The sequence below is a fragment of the Mustela erminea genome, chromosome 6, assembly GCF_009829155.1.
Source record: "Mustela erminea isolate mMusErm1 chromosome 6, mMusErm1.Pri, whole genome shotgun sequence".
NCBI classification, from domain to species: domain Eukaryota; kingdom Metazoa; phylum Chordata; class Mammalia; order Carnivora; family Mustelidae; genus Mustela; species Mustela erminea.
The window spans coordinates 77,286,179-77,311,148 of NC_045619.1; the positions used below are offsets into that span (position 1 = coordinate 77,286,179).

Sequence of the window (24,970 nt, forward strand, 5' to 3'; positions counted from 1 at the left end):
AAATAAAATAGTAATTATCTGGAATGCATCACAAAATTGTGCTTAAATTTGAGACATACATATTTCATATTAGAATATATTAGGAATTTGAACAGAAAGTTTGCTTCTGCACATCCAAAGGGAGAGAGTAGAGGGACAGGATGAGAGAGAGAGTGGAGAGGGAACAATAATACTAAATTATTAATACTAAAAATGTTATTGGATCTCTGTTACTGCTGAGTAAGAAGGTGAAGCTTGCCCGGAATTATAGAGTAGAGGTTGGAAAAGAAAAGGAAGTTCAGGCCATAATCCAGGCAAAGGCAAGGATCAAATTGGAGCTTAAGGAAGTAGAACAGAAGACCAGCAGCACAGTGAGTTGATGTGAGCCCTAAAATGGTGGTTCTAAACTGGGAGCAACTTTTCTCCCCAGGGGACTTAGGCCATTTGTGGAGACAGGTTTGACTGCTCCCCACTATGGGGAGGTGGGGGGAGGGCTATGTATCATGGACATCTGTTTAGCACAAGTGCTGCTAAACATCCTGTGAAGCTGAGGACAGTTCCCCAAAACAGAGGATTACCTGGTCCTCATTGTCAATGGTACCAAGGTTGAGAAAGGCTACTTTCAAGGAAGGTGAAAAAAGAGAGATTCGGGAATAAAGAGACGGGCTACTGAAAGGTTTTAAGCATGATGTGTTAGAAACAAAGAGGAATTACATTGTTTTGAGCAGATAAGAGTGCTTAGAACAACAACAACAAAAATTTTAAGAGGCTGGCTAAAACATTTTCCAAAATAGTGTGAGTAGTAGAGGATGATAGATATCATGTGTTTTGTGAATTTAAGATTCAAATTGTGGTGGGCAGTGGAAGAAGCAAGAAACATGTAAAACATATATAGTCCCCTGACATAGTTCTGTGACCTCCACAAAACTCACAAAGGCATTCTACCTGTTGCCACATCCTTTCTCTTCTCTTATGAGTAATTGACTATTGACTTCTTTTAGATCATTATACTTCCTATGTGCAGACCATGTCAGTAAGGGCTCTTCTCTAGCGTAATACCCAAGTATCTAGCATAATACATAAGCATCCGTTGATGTCAGTGATAGTAAATGGATTAGGACCTAGAACAGCAAGTCTTTGTTCTTCAGAAATGAATTGGTTTGGAAGAATCTCCAAAAATTCATTCAAAGTTAAAGTCCCCTTTGTTGTACCTAGCACTCCTTCCATACTCAAACATCACTGCAGTAATTATTGTGGCAAAATAGGGGACATATTTAAAATAAAAAGTGGGAAAAATAAACATGTAATCTTTTAGTATCTTAAGAATTTTATAATTTTACATGTGGACTTTGATGTTTTATTTATATCACACTAGAAATACACGATTTCATCATGAGCTGGCATACTCCAAAAAATCTATCTAATTTTTTCACTCTGATTTTAAGAGTAGAACATTAGCTAAACATCTGGAGTATTGTTCTGGTCTGGCCTTTAATGGATTATATGACCTTGATCAGGACAGTCATTCTGAGCCTTAGGCTTCTCATATACCATATGAGGAAGCTGAGCCACATCAGAAGTTTTAAAATAAAAAGAACAATATTTTCGCAGCAGAATCCATTCTGCAAAGAGAATTTAAATCAGAAACCCAATAAGTAAAAAAGGTGAGGTTGCTCCGAGTAAAGAAATTGTGTGTGTGTGTGTGTGTGTGTGTGTGTGTGTGTATGGGTAGGAGACTACAGTGTTCCGTCATGAGGCCTCTCGTTTCTTCCTGTTCCACAAAGCTTCCCATCTGATCCCTTCCTTTTACAAGTGATCCCTGAAGATCTTCAAAACCCCAAGGCTAATGGGAACCCATGTAAAAACCATATGAATTAATATCCAAGTTTACTTTCAATTCTAAAATATTGGTTCTAAATCCAAGGCTTTGATGTTTTTGTCCATCAGTCAGAATGATTACAGAAAATGTTCTCCTTTTTGAACTTTAATTTAAAATTGTCCAAATGATCAATTGGACTCCCCAGCTATCAAAGTAGCCAAGTTTAAGAATATTCAACTTTTCCTTTGATTCTACAAATACTTGGTGATCTCTTAATAATAATTCTAGGCCACTTTCTTAATTTACCTAAGTTCTCATATTTATGATGATATTACTTCATTTTCAAAATATTTTTGAGTTGTACATTTAAAAATATTTTTCACATTCAGGCAATCTTAATGCTGAAACATTACTTAACACTAACTTGAATATTAGGTAATATTAGGAAATTAGTGTTAATTGCATTACTTGTGAAAATGGTTTTGTGATTACGTTAGAGAATGGACTTTTTGGGAGATTCTAATATTTGAGGAATGAAGTATGATATCAATAATTTGTTTTTCTAGGATTCAATAATAGATGGACATATGGTATATAGAGACAAGGAAGGATAGAGCTAACTAGCTAGCTAATTAGATACAGCAAACTGGGTAAACTTACAAATTTTTAATCTAATGCCTGTTATTCAGGTGACCATACTATTCTACTATTTTTCCCATTTTCTTATGTTTAAACCTTTAAATAGATCACAAATTTAATAATTAGATATGTAAAATGATAACATTGTATTCTTTCTGCTATGAGAAGCTACCCATCTTTACCTACCAAACTGTGAACTTAAATCCCATTGTCTGTTTCATGAAACAGTATCTTGGAAACAGTTCAACCTGGTTAAACCAGTAATATGTGCTGACTGTGGAGCCTTCCAGCAGCCACTTCACTGAAAATCTCCAGTTCCTTGTCTTTCAAATGGAAACACAGTGATGCATGGGTGGCCCTGTCAGCTGAGCTTCCCATTCTTGATTTAAGGTCAGGGCATGATCTCAGGGTCATGTAGTCATGGTCAGGGTCATGGGATATGGAGGGCTCCACACCAGGGAGGAGTCTGCTTGAGATTCTCTCCCTCTTGTTCTGCCCCTCCCTCTTGCATGCACGCATTCTCTTTACTCTCAAATAAATAAATACATCTATTAAAAAATGCAATAAAAGGGAAGCATAAGTAGTATCTCCCTGAGCATTATAAGAGTTGAATAAGAAAATGTAGGTAAAGTAGCTAGCACATTGCCAGACATCTAAAAGAAACCTAATAAATTAGATCAGGTATTCCCGTGAGTTTGGGAGTAGTGGCCACAGCGGCAGCAGCAATAATGCAAGTAGCAGAAGCAGTTTTCATAATAGTATTACTAGCAGCAGAAGTAGTCTGTCAACAGCAACAGTATTAGCAGCAGGGGTGGTTGCTGTTAATAGTAGTAATGCATCCTCCTCCCTAAAATAGGATTCAGAGCTAGCTCGCAGAGCTGCAGTTAAGAACAAGTGAGTCTGCACACGTAGAATATTTATTTATAATAGTCCCTGGTACCTCTGAAACCCTCGCTAAGTATTTGCTGTAAATCGTGTTGGTGATGCTGGTGGTGAAATTTGCAGTTATTCCTTCTTTAATCCAACAAACCAAAAGTAAAAAAAAAAAAATGTTTTTCATAGATATAACATGTATCAATCATATTTAATAGCTTTTGCTTATAAGTTTCTAGAATATTTTCTTTGTAAGATGTTCTTTCCTTCAACCTTCTATATCTGGCCCTTCCTTCTGAGCTTCAATGGAACAAAAGAGATGTTTTTGTTGATAGATAGCTATTATGAGCCATAAGCTTTAGCTTGACCTTGTATGTAGCATCTGACATATTTCTTTGTTCATTATGATTCATTCAGTTTGTTAATACAGCTTGGTAGGTCAGATCCATTGATACTGCAGGGATGAATTTGTAGAGTTAGTTCATGGGGGAGGGGGAATAAAGGAAGGGGCATTTAGATTTTGGAAGTCTTTTGATTTAAATTTGGGAAATATCTAAGTGGTAAACCACATCTATACTTTGGAACATCCCTGAGCTGTGCTATCACAATTTCCAGTATGTGATTCAACTCTCCTCACATGAAGGGAAGCGTTTTGTAATTCAGCCAAACTGTGGGTTTTTTAGTGAAAATATAGAGAGCATTCGTATCTAATTTGTGGCTAGAATGTGCTGAGGTCCATGATCTTTACTTGCTTTGTAAGCGTTCTGTCGACCACTGAGAACCTCAGCTTCTCCTGAGGTATGGAAAGAGCTATTACCATTTATAAAAATTTCAGGAAAGGCTTTATATGTACACAACTATATTGGAAATAATATAGTATGTTTTTCCTTTGCTTCCCTTCTTGAGCTATTTCAGTGTCACCTTTACTAAATATAGAGCAAATGAAAATAAGGGTTAAAGTTGCTTATTATTACTTTACACAAGTAGTCCATCATTACCTACCTAAGTCCTAATGTTTAAAGCAGAACTGACCTTTTAAAGTACTTTAGCAGTGAACTTTTAGACTAGTTTAATTAAAAGTTACAGAGTTTATTTGGAAGATTCAGTAAGTATAAATTTAATGTAATATTTTAAGACATAAAATAATTTGTGTTTTTCATTACATGTGAAAAGTATAAAAATCATGACCACATTATTCCTCTGAGAATAAAATAAGTGAATATGTAAACAGCAATGTGTTTCAAACTGAGAGTCTGGGGGGAAAAGTTACCAATTTTATTAAGAAAAAAAGAATATTAGGTGTATAGAATACAGATATTTTATAAAAGGCAATTATAGTCTCACAACTTGCTTATTTTTATATTATTTTTCTGCCCTCAATTTTTTTTTTTATTGTGAGGAGTTGAATTAAAAAAACATTTTAAATTTCTGAAGTGTTTTATTTTTTTAATTTCAGTTTAATTACATGACTCCTTAAAATAGTGTGAGTTTAGCAACAGGATTATCTTTCACTTAGACATAGGAAGCAACCAAAAAAGTGAGTTCACATAATGAAAGCATATAATAGAACTAAGTGCTTTTTACTTCTATGCAGACATTATTTTCCTCAAATATAACTTATTATCTTTGTCATAATAACTTCAAAAGATTTTACTTAGGATCTTTCCATTACTGAATATTTAGTGTCACAATGCACTGCTAATTAAGAAGGTGAAGACACATTAAAAGCAGTGTGTTTTAAAAATATACAGTGTTTAAATTATTTTATTTTTTTCTCACTAGAAAATTACTCAGAAATATGTGCTAATTAGCCTTTATGACAGCTCAAGAAAAATGTATTGTTACCTTTACCATATACACACATTTATTCTCTCCTTGCCTCAAATATTTTTTAAAAATAGTTATAAATAATAAAATAATATTTCTTTACCACCTCCCTTGGGTGAATTCTATTAAGTAAGGCAGTATGAGGAGTTAGGCCAACTACAAAGGGGCACCATCCTCAAGACCATCTTCAATTCTGAAATGAACTACAAGTTCCAGGGGTTGCCAAAACCACCCTCAGTTTTGATTTGCTGGAAGGGACTTCAGAACTCCCTGGAAGCTATTATATTTATGGTTACAGTTTACTACAAAAAAAAAAAAACATACAGATTGAAATCAGCCAGCAAAAGAAGTGTATAGGGCAGAATCCAGGAGAAATATCAAATACAGAGCTTTCATTGTTCAGTCTCTGTAGAGTCAAGATGCGTTACTTTATCAGCTTAGGTGTGTGGTAATGTGTGCAGAGTAGTGGCAACCAGGAAAGCTCAAACCTGAGCTTTGTTGTTTGAAGAGTTTATTGGAGCTTAATCTTGTAGACATGATTAATTGATTGCCCAAATGCTTAATGTCAGTGTCTAGAGAGACTGATACCACATGACCCAAAGGCCCTACCCTAAGTCACTATATGGTTTCAAACCCTAAATCTAAAACTATACAAGTGTCTTTAAATCATGTTGTTAGACTATCCAGTATGACCCACGATACCCAGGCAAAGATACGCACTTTAGATTACCTTCCAGAGGCTGAGGAAATAACAGACCTCTCTTGGGGCAAGGTCAAATTCTTTACAACACATATTACAGGTGGCTGGAAAACTTAGAGGTTTTCCTTCTTTTATATGTTCACTGTATTTTTTTCTAGAAATTTACACATTATTGCTGAAACTTTTATTTCCTCATGAAATTAGTTCATAAATAGTTTAAAATTTATTATTATTGGCAGTTTATCTCATGTATATAGATACCAATAGTTGTTCACAATTCAGTTATTTTATCTTATAACATTGTCATTATCTTGCCTGAAAAAATCATACAAAATTACTAAAAGAAATTAATAAAGACATTTTAGATAATAGGTATTTATTAATTTACTTGCATAATGTTTATTTGCTGAATTCCTCCTGTATGCCCAATATTACAATAAGTAATTTGTATGTAATAATAAATAAAACCAAGTTCCTCCCTCAAAAAATTAGTCTAGTAGAAGACTTTATATACACATATAAAACAGGGATACAATGATAAACAAAGCAGGCATGTTTCCTCCTCACATAAAACTTAGAGTCCTCTAGGAAGACCAACTTTAATCCTATATGCGGTCAAATATTTTATTGCAGCTGAGATATATTATATGACATAAGGTAAAAGGTGCAGTGACAAAATATAACAAGAGAAAATGGAAGGTTTTGCTTGAGGAAATGAGTTGGTATGGGTGAGTGAACAGTGTTTACTTAGGTGAATGGGATAAGAGTGTAAGAATACAAGGGGATCACATTCCAGGAGAGGGAATACCGTGGTTAACCAGAGATGGGAGAGAACAGATACGTTTAAGGTCCTATAACAGGAATGTTCTCCTGAAGAACCAAGTAAACAATATGGCACTAGCTGAGTTGGAATATTGAACAGAATCTAGAAAATGGAGCCAGATTGGCCATGTTCCAGGAAAAGGAATAATTTTAAAGCTTTCAGTAAGTTTTATTTTTATAAAGTGGGGTGATTTGGTCCTATTGGCATTTTTAAAAGGTCACCCTGGATGCTAAGGAGAGAAAAGAATAGAGTAGAACAGCGGTGGAGGTTGTGACCAAATAGAGAATAGTAGTTCAGTGAGGGATGTTGGTAGCTTAGAAAAGGAAAGAGACAGGAGTGATGGAAGAAATAGATAAATTCAAGAATTTATGATGGAATTATAAGGAGCTTGAAGAAGAAGAAGAAGAAGAAGAAGAAGAAGAAGAAGAAGAAGAAGAAGAAGAAGAAGAAGAAGAAGAAGAGGGTTGAGAATGTCCTCAAAGTTTCTGGGAAGTATGTTGTCATAGATGATTAGAAAGTTGGATAAGTGGGAAAAGGTCAAATCCTATCAGAAGTCAAGTAAAATAAGTTGAAGAGGGGTCTGGGACCAGATTAAAATGAATTGAGGAGTAAGAGATAAAGAAATGGAAAAAAATATATATCTCAGAACAGAAAGTCAGGTTTTGAAGAATAACTATTACCTGATCCAAACAACCATCACAGAATTAAACAACTTAACATGAGGAAAAAATAATAATAATAATAATAATTCTCTGTTTCTAAGAGCAAGAAGAGAAGAGCAGAGATAAGTAGGAGATGGGAGCTGGTACCAGGAAGGGCCCTGGGAAAGGTCAAAGTCACTGAGAAGTCCCTAGTATAAATATGTCCAACAGAAATTTAAGAATAAAGATATTCAGTGAATGGTAATTCTCAATGGTGATTTTCCTTGCCTAGTGGGATACAGCCAATTCCACCATCTTCCATTCAGTAACCTTACTAGGGAGGACTTCATCTCATTAGGTTTATGACAAAACAGGGAAAGGGCTGAACTTCTTGTCTGGTACTCCTTGTGTGACAAAGAAATAACTGACCATTGGAACAGAAGGAAGGTATTCTCCTACCCAAGGAATCTGCAGAAATCTTGGAAACCAGATTTTTTAGTCAATCTAGACCTCAAGGTACAGGAAGACCCCCAATTGATATTAAATTGTATAACCTCTAGCTACATTTTTACTAAGACTGGTTAATATCAAGGAACAATATGTGTGGCTGTGGCAGTTCTTTATATGGAGATGGTAGCATTCTATTACAACCAACTGGATCCGTCTGCTCAGATTATAACTAGCAATTATAGGCATACCTTGTTTTACTGCATTTCACTTTATGGCTCTTTGCAGATAATGTGTTTTTACAAATTAAATGTTTCTAGCAACCCATTGTTGAGCAAGTATATTAGCACCATTTTTCCAACAGCATTTACTTGTTTGGTGTCTCTGGATCATATTTTGGTAATTCCCATAATATTTTAAATTTTCATTATTATTATATTTGTTAGATCTGTGATCTTTGATGTTACTATTGTCATTGCTCTTGGGTGCCAAGAACTGTACCCATATGAAGCAGCAAACCTAATAAAACCTGTGTGGGTTCTCACTGCTCCTCTGACTGGCTCTGCTGACTTTCTTTCTCTCCTTGGCCCTCCCTATTCCCTGAAATACAACAATATTGAAATCAGGCCAATAACCTTATGATGGCCTCAGAGTGTTCCAGTATAAGAAAGGGTTTCACATCTCTCATTTTAAATCAAATGCTAGAAATAATTACGCTTAGAAAGGAAGGCATGTGGAAAGCCAAGATAGGCCTGAAGCTCGGACTCTTAAACTGAACAGTTAGCCAAGTTATGAATACAAAGGAAAAATTCTTGAAGGAAATTAAAATGCTACTCCAGTGAACATAAGAATAATAAGAAAGCAAAACAGCCTTATTGCTGGTATGGAGAAAGTTTTCATGGTCTGGATAGAAGATCAAACCAGCCACAACATCCCCTTCAGCCAGAGCCTAATCCAGAGGAAGGCCCTGACTCTATTCAATTCCATGAAGCCTTAGAGGGTGAGGAGGCTGCAGAAGAAAAGTGTGAAGCTTGCAGAGGTTGATCCATGAGGTCTAAGGGAAGAAGTCATAGCCATAACGTAACAGCGCAAGGCGAAGTAGCAAATGTTGATGGAGAAGCTGTAGCAAGTTACCCAAAAGATCCAGCTAAGATCATTAATGAAGGTGGCCACACGAAACAACAGATTTTTCAAAGTAGACAAACCAATCTTTTATTAGAAGATATTATCTAGGACTTTTAAAGCTATTTAAGTCTACACACACACACACACACACACACACACACACACACACAGGGCTCCACAACTTCAAAGGACTGCCTGGCTTTCTTGTTTGGGGTTAATGCAGCTGGTGAATTTAAGTTGAAGCCAGTGCTCATTTACCATTCTGAAAATCCCAGGGCTGTTAAGAGTTATGCAAAATCTACTCTGCCAGTGCTCTATAAATGGAACAGCAAAGCCTGGATGACAGTACGTCTGTTGAAGACATTTTAAAGTATTCAATGTTGTTAAATATTTTAAGCCCACTGTTGAGACCTATTGCTCAGAAAAAAAGTGATTTCTTTCAAAATACTGCTGTCCGTTGACAATACACCTGGTCGCTAAACGGCTCTGATGGAGATGTACAACAAGAGTAAGGTTGTTTTCATGCCTGCTAACAAAACATCCATTCTCTAGCCCATGGATCAAAGAGGAATTTCAACTTCCAAGCCTTATTATTGTTTTAAATTTATTATTGGAATACAACTGACATACAATGTTATATTAGTTTCAGGTGTACAACATAGGAACTCAACACATTCTATACATTACTCAGTGTTCACCACAGTGAATGTAGTCACCATCTGTCACCATACAACATTATTACAATATTATTGTCTGTATTCTCTATGCAGTAGTTTTCATCTCCATGACTTATTTATTTTGTAACTGGGAGTTTGTACCTCTATATCCCTTTTCTATTTTGCCCACCCCCCTCCAACCTCCTCTCTGACAACCACCAGATTGGTCTCTGTATTTAAGAGTCTGTTTCTTTGTTGAATTTTTTCATTCGTTTTGTTGTTTAGATTTTATATATCAGTAATTTATATGGTATTTGTCTTTCTCCGTGTGACTTATTTCACCTCAAATAATATATCCAAGCTGTAGTAAATAGCAATATTTCCTTCATTTTTATGACTAATTTTTCATTGTGTGTGTATAATATGTGTATCACATGTTCCTTATCCTTTTGTCTGTTGATGGACACTTGCATTGCTGTCATATTGTGGCTACGGTAAAGAAAGCTGTGATAAACATGGAGATAAATATTTCTTTTCAAATTAGTGTTTTCACCTCGTCCTATTATTTAAGAATTATATTTCATAAGGTTATAGCTGCCATAGATACTGATTCTTCCAATGGATCTGGGCAAGGAACATTGAAAAATTTCTGGGAAATATTCCCAGTTTTAGATGCCATGAAGAACATTCGTGATTCCTGAGAGGAATCCAAAATATCAACATGAACAGGAATTTAAAAGAATTTGATTCGAACCTTCATGGATGACTGTGAGGGGTTTAGATTGCAGCAGAGGAAGTAACTGCAAATGTAGTGAAAATAATAGGAGAAATAGAATTGAAAGTGGAATCTGAAGATGTGTTTGGATTGCTGCTATCTCATGATGAAATGTGAACACATCAAGAGTTGCTTCCTATGGATGAGCAAAGAAAGTCGTTTCTCAAGATGGAATCTGCTCTTGGCGAAGATGCTGTGAAGACTGTTGAAGTGACAACAAAAGATTTAGAATATTACATCCACTCAGTAGATAAAGCAGCAGCAGGGTTTGTGAGGATTGACTCCAATTTTGAAAGTTCAGTTGTGGGTAAAATGCTGTCAAACAGCCTCACATGCTACAGAGAAGTCTTTCATGAAAAGAAGAGTCAATGAAGGGGGCAAGCTTCATTGTTGTCTTATTTTAAGAAACTGCCACAGATACCTCAGCCTTCAACAACCACCATACGCATCTCCAATAGCCATCAACACCAAGGCAAGGCCCTCCACCAGCAAACAATTCTGACTTGCTAAAAGCTCATATGATGGTTAACATATTTTAGCAATAAAGTATTTTTAAATTGAGGTATGTACATTGCTTTTTTAAAAAAAAAGCTTTATTTTTTTTATTTGAAAGAGAGAGAGTGAGCACATGAGTGGGAGAGGCAGAGGGAGAGAGAATCCAAAGCAGACTCCAAGCTGAGGGGAAGGCCCATGTGGGTCTCAATCTCATGACCCTGAGATCATGACCTCAGCCAAAACCAAGAGTCAGATGCTCAACTGACTGCACTACCCAGGAGGCCCTGTGCATTGCTTTTTTAGGCATAATGCCATTGAACACTTTAATATAGTGTAATGTCATTGCAGACTATAATAGTGGTGCAAACATAACTTTTATATGCCCTGGGAAATTAAAACAAATTATTTGACTTGCTCTATGTGGTGATCAGTAACTGAACCCACAGTATCTTCAAGGTATGCCTATATTCTTAACCACATTAATTAAAAAAATATGGCAAACCTGAACACTTTGCAAAACCAGCAGGAAATTTAATATAGGAAGGGGTCACTGGCAAAACCTATGGTAAAGCAGAGCATTCATTCCACATGCAGTTGTTAAAAAAATCAAAATTTTAAAAATGTATAAATCTATTATATTACATAAACAATATCTTCATCTATTATGTAAAATATTAGCCTAACCATTAATTTTTCATCTTTTAATATAGCTGGATATATGTGATTAAAATAGTAAATCAGTATATTTAGTTGTCAAGAAAACAAAATGTTTGCTTAAAAATTGAGTTTTCCAGGGATGCCTGAGTGATTGTGTTAAGCATCTACTCTTGATTTTGGCTCAGGTTGTGATCTTGAGGGTCACTGGATTGAGCTTTGCCTCAGGCTCCATGATCAGTGGGGAGTCTGCTGGAGATTCTCTCTTCCTCTCCTTTTCCCCTGCCACTCATTCTCAGGTTCTTCAATAAATAAATAAATAAATTTTCCAATTTTTTCTCTAGATGAATAGTTTGGAGGTAATGAGCATGGACTTTGGATGCTCTCACAAATGAGCTCAATGAGCTCAGTTCAATCATTTGGCTATTCTAAGTCTCACTTTTATCTTTAATAAAATGGACAGAATAGGACCTATCTTATAGGACTATTGTCAGAAGAGAATGAGATTATACACACACACAAACACATAGACACACTCACACACACACTTGCACAGCCCAGAGCCTGGTTCAGAGTAGGCATTCAATAAATATTAGTTATTTTTAGAAATTGCATTGAGATGGTACATTATCTCTCACAAACAAGAGTCCCTCAAGCCTTCTTCAAAAATACATGTATTGAACAAACACTGGGAATAGAGCAGGGAACAAAACAAAAATCCTTGCTTACATGGAGCTTACATTTTGACCAAAACAGAAAATTGTCCATTTTGAGAGTTTCTCACACTTTTAGTATCTTTGTTTAATTAACTGTAGTATGTCTTGAAATTAATCAATTACATTGGCTTTGCAAAATCCTTCCTAGCCATATACCATTTATTTATCCTCATTGACATTTAGCATGAAGAGTTTTATACCTTGCCATTTATCTTTAAGAGCTATCGATGAGATAGTTTTATCCCTTAGTATATCTCTGTATGACCCTCTGACAATAGAAATAATAGAACGTTAAAGATATTTGGGCTGAAACGGTTCTTAATTAAGTCACTCACTTTACTTTTTGCTTGAGATACTAAAGACAGACTTGAAGTAACCTAAGTCAGGACAGAATTAACATGTCTAAAGGAGATGCCTTTTAATGGTGCTCATTTTGTTAGGGGAAAAATTTACCTCTTGTATCCTAAATACCATATAATTGATAAAGATTGTAGTGATGTGAATGACTGCTCTTTTTGCTAACAGCTGGATTCCAATGGGGAACTGCTTATCCGAAACGCCCAGCTGAAGCATGCTGGTAGATACACGTGTACCGCTCAGACAATTGTGGACAATTCTTCAGCTTCAGCTGACCTTGTTGTTCGAGGTAAGAGTTTCAACATTTTAAAATTATGAAACCAGAGGTATTTGACTTGCCTAACTATTGTATAATCTTCTGGTAACTCTGGTATGAATTCTTATATATTTAGTGTCTTGGTCCTTGAGAACAGCTCCTCCTCCCTGCCCAAGAATGATTTTATGCCAGACAAGTAGTAAACAACGCTGATTTTGTTTGTTTTACTAACTACATATCTTCTAGAAACTTACACCACATACCTCCTACTAAATGTTTGTGCTTTTAAACTTAGTATTTACCAGAAGTTCTCAGTGTCTGCTAATACTTTTCATGTGCTGAGGATAGTGTTGTTTCTTTTTGTACTTTTTATTTTTTTTTATTTTTTTGGCATGGAAAAAACATACTGATGCTATTTACTGTAACTTGAAGTGTTACATATTTATCGCTATCATTTTAGAATAAAAAAATGTATACATGTATCGTGTTTCTATTTGTTGCTGGATTTTAGGCTCAGGCTTTTTTTCTTACATATAATTGAGGTCAAGCTATAATACCCCCTTATTGGAAGTACAGCCCCCTTGATACTGACCTGTGTTCTATAGCTATGTGGCCAGCTCCAAACATCATTCATTGGCTCTTCACTCACTGCCTACAGAGTAAAGAGCACTCCTTTTAGTTAAGTAGCGAAAAGCTCCATGTATCAACTTCATCCTGTCTAAATTTAATCTTTTACCATTCCATGTAACCAACTTCACTGCCCAGCCAGTCCACAAAGACATCCTGAGGTTTCCATCTCTGTTCCTTGAATCACAGCATTACTTCCATGTCCTATCATCATTGTTTGTCGCCCAGATCTTTAGCCATCCTTCAAGGCTAGGCTCAAGTATTGCCAAATTCATGAGTGTTTTCCTGAGGTCCCAAATAGGTGTCCCTTTCTTCGAAAGGTTATTAACAGTTAATACTTTCTTTAATGTGTTTTATAGCAATCTGTGATATGAGTTACCTTCCCTACTAGATTTTGAAATTCACATATGCATTTTTTATGAATCCCTAAATGAGCTGAAGAATTCTATTCTGTAGTTTCAGAGCTCTATCACTTCGTGTCCTGTTAAAATTTTTATTTTGTTCTTTTTTTCATGTAAAAATTTTTGTTTTTTCACATTTCATCTACTAGAAATATTTACTGGCTTTTATTTATTGCACAGTTTTTCAGCCAGTTTTTGCACAGTTAAATAATTAGTAAATGAGATGATATCTGTGGTTCATCTTCATACCCCTTTGGATCAATATAATTTCATCCAACCTCATATATCTCCTGCAGTTGCCTCTAGAGCAGTGGTAATATGGAATCCTCAAGTGTCCATCTGGGGAAATGCTAAAAAGCCCTTTATTCTAGCTGAACATATTCTCCAGCAGGGTAATAAAGGTCCAGCTGAAGTTTCTTTCTCCAAGTGAACTAGACATTCATTCCATATATCCCTTATGCTAAACTGATGAAAGTTAATTTAAGTTCTATATTTTCATTAAAAGTATCTTATGATTTGGGACATCTGTTATATTCAAGAGTCATCAGAGAGAGAGATTAGTTCACTGTTTTTGGCTAATTAGACTACTAGCTGTTAAGCCATTTTCTGAAATAGCCTATGCATATATTAAATTAAAATTGTTTGCATATTTTAAAATTTCACATTAATGTTACAATAGGAGTTATGTTTAGGATGCCTGGGTGGCTCAGTCGGTTAAGTACCCAACCCTTGATTTCAGCTGGGGTCATGATCTTGGGGTTGTGAAATAGAATCCCTCTTGTTGGACTCCGCACTGGGTGTGGAGTCTGCTTAAGATTCTTTCTCTCCCTCCCCCCCACCCCCTGTCCTCTTCCTCTCTAAAAACAAAACAAAACAAAAACAGGCAATAGGGGTTATGTTACAATGCTTGTACAGCAGTGTTTTCATGTAATTACAATGTGGTAAATTCCCAGTATTCAGAGGGAAGAGGAAGTTAGACAAATACAGTCAAAGAACATCATTGGTATTACCCACACATACGTAGGTAATTACCAGTCATCATAATGCATATTTTTTTTTTACAGAAGTAAAACCAATAAAAGAAACTATTGGAGGAATTGTATGGAAATATTAAGTGTCTTCTTTAAGCTTTTTACTTCCAGGAAAAATATTTTAAAAATATAAATATATAAAAATATTTTAAAGCAATGTCACCTGGCAAGTGTACTCAGTAGAAATATAGTATAACATTTTAAGTCCTTACAGTATAGCAGGATATTAAAATATATATATATATATATATATACAGGTAGATGAAAAGTGTTACTAAGCCCCGTTAAAAGCCTACAAGTTGTAAAACTATCTCATCGATAGCTCTTAAAGATAAATGGCAAGGTCTAAAACTCTTCATGCTAAATGTCAATGAGGATAAATAAATGGTATATGGCTAGGAAGGATTTGGTTTTGCAAAGCCAATCTAATTGATTAATTTCAAGACATACTACAGTTAATTTAACAAAGATACTAAAAGTGTGAGAAACTGTCAAAATGGACAATTTTCTGTTTTGGTCAAAACGTAAGCTCCATGTAAGCAAGGATTTTTGTTTTGTTCCCTGAGAGTATTATATTAAGGATCTAATGAGAAAAAACAGTATTTGTCAAATCAGATTACCAGAATAAATATTAGATAAAGTAGGAGAGGAAAAAGTTTTCAAAAAGATAATGACTATAAATTTTGGAAAATTAGTGAAAATATGCCATCCAATTTTTAAAAATCACAATGAAACACAACAATTAATGAAAATAAATCTGTAGAACATTAAAAACCAATAGAAGTTTATCTAAATTTGTTGGAATCCTGAAGGGACTGATTTGAAGGCTGGTTATTTAGAGAGCAAAGGGAAAACTATTTTTTTTTGCAAAGGCACAGCAATACACTGACCATAGACTACTCATCATTAGCAATAAAGAATCACAAAGTTTAAAAAAAAAAAAAGTCTAAAAGTAACTGGGAGAGCCAGATTTCACAATGGCCCCCTCTCATCTTACTTTCTGGTATACCAACCCTTGAATAATCCCTTTTTTACACTGGGAGTTGCTGTATGTGCCAACAGAAGTAACACTGCTGAATACTGTTATAAGTCACATCACTTTTGCTCCCTTGGTTCTTGGAACTTTCAGTCTGGAGGAAGCTAGCTGTCATGTCATGAGGACATTTCAGCAGTTTTGTAGAGAAGCCTACATGAGGAGATAAGACAACCTTCTGATAACCAGCGTCAGTTTCCCAGTCATTCAAGTAAGCCACCTAGAGAGCAGATTTCATGTGACTGTAGCTTTGGCCAAAATCAAGAACTCTCCAGCTAAGCCATTCAAGAATTCTTACTCCACAAAAACTGTGAGATAATTTTTATTGTTTTAAGCCACTGGGTTTTGGTCTACTTTGTTATATAGCTGTAGATACTACTACAGCCATGGAACAATGTCTTCAGTATGCTAAAGGAAAGGCACCTGTCCATCCGAAAGTGTTTATCCAGGCAAATTATCATCCATAATGGGGAAAAATAAAGTTATATTTGGACAAACGGTAACAGGGTTTGTCTCTCAAGAAAATGTTATGTATAAAGGAATGTCTAGTGGGTAAAATTCAGGAAGAGAGAAAATAATCCTAGAATTAAGTTCTGAGATGTCAGAAAGCATGGTGAACAAAGAAACTAGTAAACATGTGGGTAAACCTAAACTAAACTGAGCCAAACCAGACTTCAGGATATGCTGTGGTCTGAATTTGAAGGCTGATGAGAATTATAATTTGCCTTCTGATCAAGTTGGCAGTTACTTTTACTTCAGACTTCTAGTAAAATAACAAGTTAGACATATGTCTCTGTATATGTTTGTATATGCACGCGTGTGTATTTTATATGGTTAAATGTAATGTGTGAAAATGATAATCATAAAATATAGAAGAGTGGTTACCTCTGGGGTTGGAGACAGAAGGATTAGAGTCTATAAACTTGGTACCATAAGCATAATGTATAAGATGAAAAAATGATAAACTGGACTTCATCAAAATTAAAAACTTTGTGAATCTCTGCAAAGATGATGAAGAGACAGACTGCAGACTGGAAGGAAGTATTTGCAAACCTCACGTTCAACAAGAGATTTATGTATAGAATACATAAAGAATTCCCAAAACTCTAAAACAATCCAATATGACAAATGATAGAAGACATGAGCAGAAATTTCAATGACAAAGATATACAAACGGGAAATAAACATATAAATGATGTTCAACATCACTAGGCCTTAGGGAAAAGTACCATTTAAAACCACAATGATATAGCATTATATACCTATCAGAATTACTAAAATTTAAAAAAAAGTAGTGATGTGGTGAAAGTGAGTCACTCACACACTACTGATGAAAATGTAAAATGAGACAGCCACTCTGGAAGTGAATGTGGCAGTTTTTAATCCTGTGCTTATCATACAACCCAGTAATATGATAAAAGCCTTGGGCATTTATCTCAGAGATGTAAGAATATCTGTTCACATAAAAATATGTATCCAAATTTTCATAGCAGCTATATTCATAATAACCAAAACCTGGAAAAAAAACATGCCCTTCAATAAGTGAATGGTTCAACTGTGGTACATCAGTATCATGGAATACAACTGAGCAATAAAGGATAAATGATCTGTTGATACAACTTCGACGTATCTCTAGGAAATTAGGCTGAGTGAAAATATAAAAAAGCCAATCTGAAAGGTTAGATACTGTATGATTTCATTTGCATAGCAGTCTTGAAATGACAAAATTATAGAGAAGGGAAATAGATTAATAGTTGTTGTGGGTTAGAGAGGGCAGAGGAAGGGAAGAAAATGTGACCATGAAAGGATACCACAGGGCTCCTTATGATGAAATTATTCTCTGACTGTGATGGATGAAACTAAAAGTTGCACAGACTAAACAAACATTCAGACACAAACAAAGGCATGTAAAACTAGTGAAATCTGAAAAAGGTTGATGGATTATAGCAAGTAAATTTTCTGGTTGTGCTGTTGTACTTCAGTGATACAAAATGTTATGGTGAGGGATGAGCCAGGGAGATACATGATCTTCCTGCATTATTTTTCACAATTGCATGTGAATCTACAGTTATCTCAAAACAGAAAGTTTTTAAAAAAAAATCACTGAACATATAATACACTAAAAATATTTTTTTAAAGTATTTACAGGCTCTTTTTTTCGAGAATAGTATAATTAAAGAAGAAGCGGAGTAAGGCACAGCCAGAGATAATGTTTGAGCAAGTGATGGCCACAAACTAGCTTCTAAGGCAGTGGGTTCAGTTAATATCCAGACCTGGAAAAAACCAAGTGGAGCTTGTAGCTTTGGGACCAGAGCTGAATTACTGAAGGCAGCAGAGGGCAGCATGTGTGTCCTGCTTTTTTCCCCAGAACCCATCTTCACTCTTTTTTCCTATGCATTTCTATCTTTCCTTTAAATAAATACTAAATATATTTTTTCTAGTATGATTATGGAGGACATCAAATTAATATGACATTCCAAAATAACAAAATGTTCAAGCCTGGTTTGGTTTGGCCAATCTTTATTTTTAATAAGGCCCCAAGATGACTGCAATAAAGTGGTCTCTAACAGTTGTTTGGAATTATCGTTCTAGGGAATCCATGGAAAATAGTTTGCAAGTGATATTATTTTATTTATTAAATGTATTTTGGAGATAAATTGCTTTAGAAATGTGTTTCATAAGATGGTAAGATCCTCTTTTCCTCCAATGTCCTACAAAACCAAATAGAAGTCAATCAGCAGACAATTAAAAAATTGATATTAATGTTTTGCCAGAAGCCACAGAAAGGAGCTCTGATATAAAGCCCATGAGTGTTATGGGAATGGAAACAGCCCAGTTGGGGAGAAGTGCTAAGTCCATGAGTTTTTCCCTCCCCTTCATCATCATTTTAGAGGTGAAGTTAAAGCTTGAGTCCCACAAAATGAGATAATTAAGCTTCAAAACCTCTACAGTTTGTCATAGAACGACTCAATCTGACTATGTAGCAACAGTAAGAAAAAACAAAAACACAATACAATGAAACATTCCCCAACTAGAGCACTAATATAAAAATTAAGATAACCTTACAAGAGATTATAATGCCATTCTTGGTATTAGGATATTTAAAGTTGCTTATAGAAGGTTTTAGGGTAAGATTGTTTTTTTCTACCAAGAGAGCATATATATAAACTCAACTAAAAATAATATTGTTTATTAGTAAAGGAGGTAACTTCAGAATTAACCTTTTAAAATAGATGTGTGTATAAGATGGCCAAAAGGATTTAGAACTCAAACAATGGTAAATTGCCTCATATCTAAAAAAAACTTTATAATTTAAAACTATTCTGGGACTTAGAGTGGAGAAGGGAGTTGGGGGAAATTGGAAGGGGAGGTGAACCATGAGAGACTATGGACTCTGAAAAACAATCTGAGGGTTTTGAATGGACGGGGGTTGGGAGGTTGGGGTACCAGGTGGTGGGTATTATAGAGGGCACGGATTGCATGGAGCACGGGGTGTGGTGCAAAAATAATGAATACTGTTATGCTGGAAATAAAAAATAATAATAATAAAAAAATAAAACTATTCTAAAAAAAAGAACCAGTTATTAAACTTCAAATGTTTTTAGGCGCTTTTTTTTCTTAATAAAAGACTTTATTTATTCATTTGACAGAAAGATCACAAGTAGGCAGAGAGAGAGGAAGGGAAGAAGGCTCCCTGCTGAGCAGAGGGCCCCATGAAGGGCTCCATCCCAGGACCCTGAGATCATGACCTGAGCCGAAAGCAGAGGCTGAGCCACCCAGGCGCCCTGTTTTTAGGCTTCTTAAAAAAAATCCGAACTAAGAGAATTGATATAAATGTCCTTTTTGTTACTGTTATAATAAATGTTTTATGTCTTAGGTCCCATAAAAACATATTTAATGTTGCTTCATCAAGCAAGCTTTGGCATACATGAAGAGCCTTGTATGAACGTTCTTTAACAAAAGACATTTCTGGAGAACTTAAGCTCTTCAGCTAGAAAAGTGTCCTTTAGAGGGAAAGGTTTTCCAGGATTTATTCGGCAGCACTTGTGGGAATATTTCTGCAGCTTGCCAAACCTAAATTCTCTTTCATGAGTACACTTTTGGACAACATTCAAAAATGGACCATAAAATTAGGTCACAAAAGCAAGAAATTAGGCTTTGACATCCATGTTTTACCACTTTCTGTGGTATTTCTGCTGCTTTATAAATATTCTTGGCATTGCTACCAGCTGTTGGGAAGACCCTTCCTAACACACCCAGCTGAACAGAATGTTTGCCACGAAAATTGCCAAAATAGAAATTGCAATCAAGGCTAGACATTTCAGATGCTTCCTCCCCCTTTTTTATCTTATATGTCATATTAAACAAAATTTCTTTTTATAAATCTGAAATTTAAGAAAAAAGAAAAAAAGATTTTCACTATCTGAAAATTGTTTTTGGTCTGATTTTCAAACCCTAACAAATGCTACATGAAATTTGGAAACATTTTGGAAAGAGAGTAGCTGAAATTAGAACAGGTAACACAAAAGCTGTACAAATCATTGTATCACAAATCAAGTTTGAACTGTTTCTATCAGAAGCTTACATACATATTGTTTTATGTAGATTTTTATTTAGATGAGTAGTGTGTGTGTTTGAGTGTGTGTGTGTGTGTGTGTGAGAGAGAGAGAGAGAGAGAGAGAGAAGCTTTGCACTTTATTCCTAAAGCCAAAATACAGTTGCAGAATGGAAATGGATGTCAGTTAGATGCCATCTTTCTTTGATGTAATCCACTGAAGTTTTTCTTACTTGGCCTAATGACATGGCTACCAGACTCTATTTCTTCAAGAGATCATTTTGGTTGATGACTAACCCAGTTTTAAAACCTGTGTTGAGTAACTTAACACAGTCAAAGAAATAATCTGATGCAAACTGTCAATATACTTTTTAGTCTGAAAATATTGCTATATTTTAAATCATCGATGGTTGGCTAGTGGTCTTTTCTACAGGAAATGTATTTATTACTCCCACCTGTTGTATATTAGCAGAGTTCATATCTAGAGCATACGTTTCTCTGCTGTCCAGACAAAATTGGTTCTGATGCATCCATTCAGAAATCGTTGTTCCAGGTTAATTATACTCTATCTTTTAAAAATATGGAATTGATTAGCATTTTAAGATAAAAAGGTTTCATTGGTCCTATTATTGTCAAGTCATGCATTAATTGCGTCTTGTGTCCTCCTAACTTCTTCACAATAGCTATTCGAAATCTCTGCATTTATGTTCAAGTTTGAATATACAATTTTAAATATAGAATTAATCCTAAGAAGTTATCTAGATAATTCCTATCTCTTCATTTTGTAAAGTTGGAGTCAGAGTGACTTGCTCTGTATAACCCATGTACTTAGTGATAATCATCTTGGAAACTGTCCAGTTTTCTCACTGTATTAGGCTTCTCCCAGAAAATATGAATAAATAAAGTTGATAGTTAATTTCTAAAACTTCTATAGCTAACACTTTAATACACTTAAACTTTCTGTAGTTAATTTCGTATATAGTACCAGAAAGATTATTAAGTCCATTCTAGAATTGCTGGAACTAAGTAGTAAAACTTACTGCTTGCAGCTTCTGCTCGTCTCTCTTTCCCTTTCCACTGTCTGGCACATGCTAATAGTAGTTACAGGTTTATTTATTTATTTATTTTTAAAATTTTATTTTATTTTTCTGTGTTCCAAGAGTCATTGTTTATGCACCAGACCCAGTACTCTATGCAATTATGTGTCCTCCTTAATACCCAGCACCAGGATCACCCATCCCCCCACCTCTGTCCCCTCCAAAACCCTCAGTTTCTTTCTCAGAGTCCACAGTCTCTCATGACTCATCTCCCCCCTCAAATTTACCCCAATTCTTGGTGTTTTTTAAAGTGCTGGAACAAACAATCCTAAAATTTGTATGGAACCAGGAAAGTAGTTACAGTTTTAAAACATTGTGGAAAAAGATAAAGCCATAAACAGTTACTAAAAAGAGATTAAATTACTAATTCCTGGATAATTTAGAGTTTGACTTGTATGGCTAACTCAGAGAACTTGAGTATTAGTGAAAGCAAAAGGAAAGAAAGTCTGTCATCGTGTTAAAATTTGTGGAACTTCTAATGTTAAATTGCAATTTAGAGTTCCATGGTATCTGGCATAGATATTCCCATTGTGTTTAAAAAGTCCAAAATTCAAATTGTTATTAAATACACAACTGTGGATTTATATTCAAAATTTTTAAGACATGATATGTCGGAATGAATTCAAGAAAACTTTGAAATTAATCAATTTAGTCATAAAATTAGGAAGAACAGACAAAAAAACTTCCTCTAGTATACGTACCAAGTTAGACAGGCATACCAATACACACACACCTTACCAACCCCCCCAAATTTCATGGACTTATGTGAAGAGGTCCAGAAAAGAGATACTTTTATATAGGCAGAAAGATGTGTCCAGATCATCATAGTCAAACCAAAAAGAAGAGTTGAGGTAGTTTTTCAAGTATTTGGGTCAGAAAAACACACATTTACCTCAGATACTTGGATAATTGCCTCTACTTTCCGCTAGCATGGTCCAAGAAAGTTTGCCACAGAGACAGACTAAAGATTCCATCTCATCAGCCCTCACAGGACTGAGACAGGAAAATGGCCCTTGCTGCCCACACTGGCTGGAACAATGACTGACTGGGCGCCATCCTGGGGCATCCCAACCCCACTTGGCACTAACCCACAGGGATACATCTATTAATAGTGAATCCTACCCAGAAAATGAGCCTTTTCCTTTCCATTGAGATCAACACATTAAAAAAGCTGCTGGGGGCAGTTCTCCGTAACTGTTACAGGCATGCTAATGCTGAAATAATCGGCTGGAATGTGTATCTGTTTTTAACAAATACAGAATTTAAAAAGTAGCTTGATTATTTCAAAGTTAGAACTCATTAGTACTTATATTTTTTAAAGCTTTAGTAAAAATAACAACTTTTCCAATTTCTAGTGAAGTTATAAAGTACACCAATGATTTGAAATTGTATTTCTCAATGTAAGTTCAATGTAAATGGATGTAAACTCAAGGTAATTTTCAAATAGATCAGCAAAGTACGTAATTCATTCAGAATAAGTCGCCTATCTTAAGCTTTGAGATGGGTCCTGAAAATGATCTAGTTTAACAGTTTGTTTTATAAATTCAAAACTTACAACTGTGAGGATAATAAACTGGTAGATGATAAACATGATAAATCATACATTAATGTAAATTTAGATTATTTTTTCTCTTTCCTCACTGGAGTACAGGGAGAGAAGTTTCCTTGGAATATTTCTTCTCCTCTTCTTCAATTAATTGCTCGTGCCTCTCCTTATCTCATAATCAAACTGGTCAGCTTTGGGTAAACTGGAACTTTACCTTTTCTATGCAGTCTGTCTGTATCCATGGCTCCCTTAAAAAATAAGCAGCCAATTTGCTGCTCCTCACTCTGATTCCTGGAGAGAACGGAGGAGTCTTTTCAGAACTTAATAGCCATGGTATGCTTTTAGACACTCTACTGCAGTGCTATACTATAGGTTTTCTACATCTGGTGTATTTACCAGTAATGCCAGATTCATCTAACAGTGATGCCTGTTATATCTGATTACAATAGCAGTACAGATAGTGCTATCTAAAAGTCTCTGTGAGCATAAGTAAATGGCAATTAGTTTATATTTTAAAAGTAATTTCAATTTATATTGGCAAAATATTACACGTTTACAAGTCCAATCTTTCTGCTATGAAAAGATGTGTATTATGAATATAAAATTAAAAAATGAAGGTACATAATTATATAATTCAATGTATAATAGAAGACATAATAAAATACTACAGATATATATTATAAAAATGCATATTACACAATATATATTGTATATTTTATACCATATAAAGATAGATAATATTTATTAAAGGCTTATTACTTACCAAGTACCATTTTAAGAGATGGATATAATTATTACCCCCAGTTTACACGTAAGAAAATTAAGTCCAAGTGAGGCTAAGTTACTAGCCCAAGGTCATACAGCTACTAAGTAGAAGAACAAGACTTGATCCAAGCAGTCTGACTCCAGATGTAACATCCAAGCTCATTCTCAGAGCACAAGATAACCAAACACTAATTTCGATATATTTAATGAGATAAAGTAGTCAATGTGGAAAAATTTAAAAGTAGGCCTCTTTCTTCATTGGAAAAAAATATTTATTCTGTAGAAAGTCACAAATGCACATTTTGTTCTTATATTTTTGCCCAGCTGGCCTAATAATAGGGGAAATTATAGTAATTTAAAATGTGTGTATTTTAGCTACTCAACATTGCATAATTTTAATAGCAAAAACAAATATAATACATGGTTTTAAAGCTTAATTTTAAAATGTGCTCTTTAGCTTTAAAATTATTTCATTCAAAATGTTTAAATGTTTTACATTATAATGTATGTGCCTATAAGACTTTCATATAAATTTTATCATGTCATCTTAACAAAATTGCTGTGAGGCAATTACCAGTATAAGAACTGGTAATCCCACTTCATAAGTAAATTTAACAGGGCAAGAGAAATCATCTTTAGCTCTCATCTTATAAAGCCAGAATGCGGCCAGATACTAGTGCTCCAAATATATTATGTTACTTATTTTTCTTACTACTCCTTAATGTTTGATTCCCAAAATATAAAAACCAGATCATACAATTTTTATTTTACATCTGTTTCACTGATGGCATTCAGTTTATTTTATCAAATTAATTGAATTTCCCACCCAAATTACTGTATTATATTGATGATAATTCTAAGTTAGAGAGTAGAGTAAAATTTTAAGAATTTGAAACTAGACTTTGAAATCTTCCCATTGGGGTTCATTTTATCAAACAAAAGAAGACAAAACCACCTTAGCTTCATTGCTGAAAACATGACCAAGGAAAGACTTAATGGTGTAAAATCCCATTTAAGTAGAACAATATTCTTACATATAATTTTCGTGGAATCTGCCATTTCAAGATTCTGGAACATCCAGTTCTTTCTTGACGGTGCTTTTGCAGACTGGCTTCCTGTCACCAACATCTGTC

General features: G+C 34.9%; 1 protein-coding gene across 5 annotated transcripts in view; it reads left to right on the plus strand.

Annotated features, from left to right (window-relative positions):
• Window positions 1-24,970, plus strand: part of CNTN1 (contactin 1) — a 353,101-nt gene that overhangs the window by 236,520 nt on the left and 91,611 nt on the right. For all 5 annotated transcript variants that reach the window (XM_032347818.1, XM_032347814.1, XM_032347813.1 and 2 more), the window contains one exon: window positions 12,695-12,815. In XM_032347818.1, the coding sequence (XP_032203709.1) occupies window positions 12,695-12,815 (121 nt within the window). The remainder of the gene's footprint in view (window positions 1-12,694; window positions 12,816-24,970) is intronic.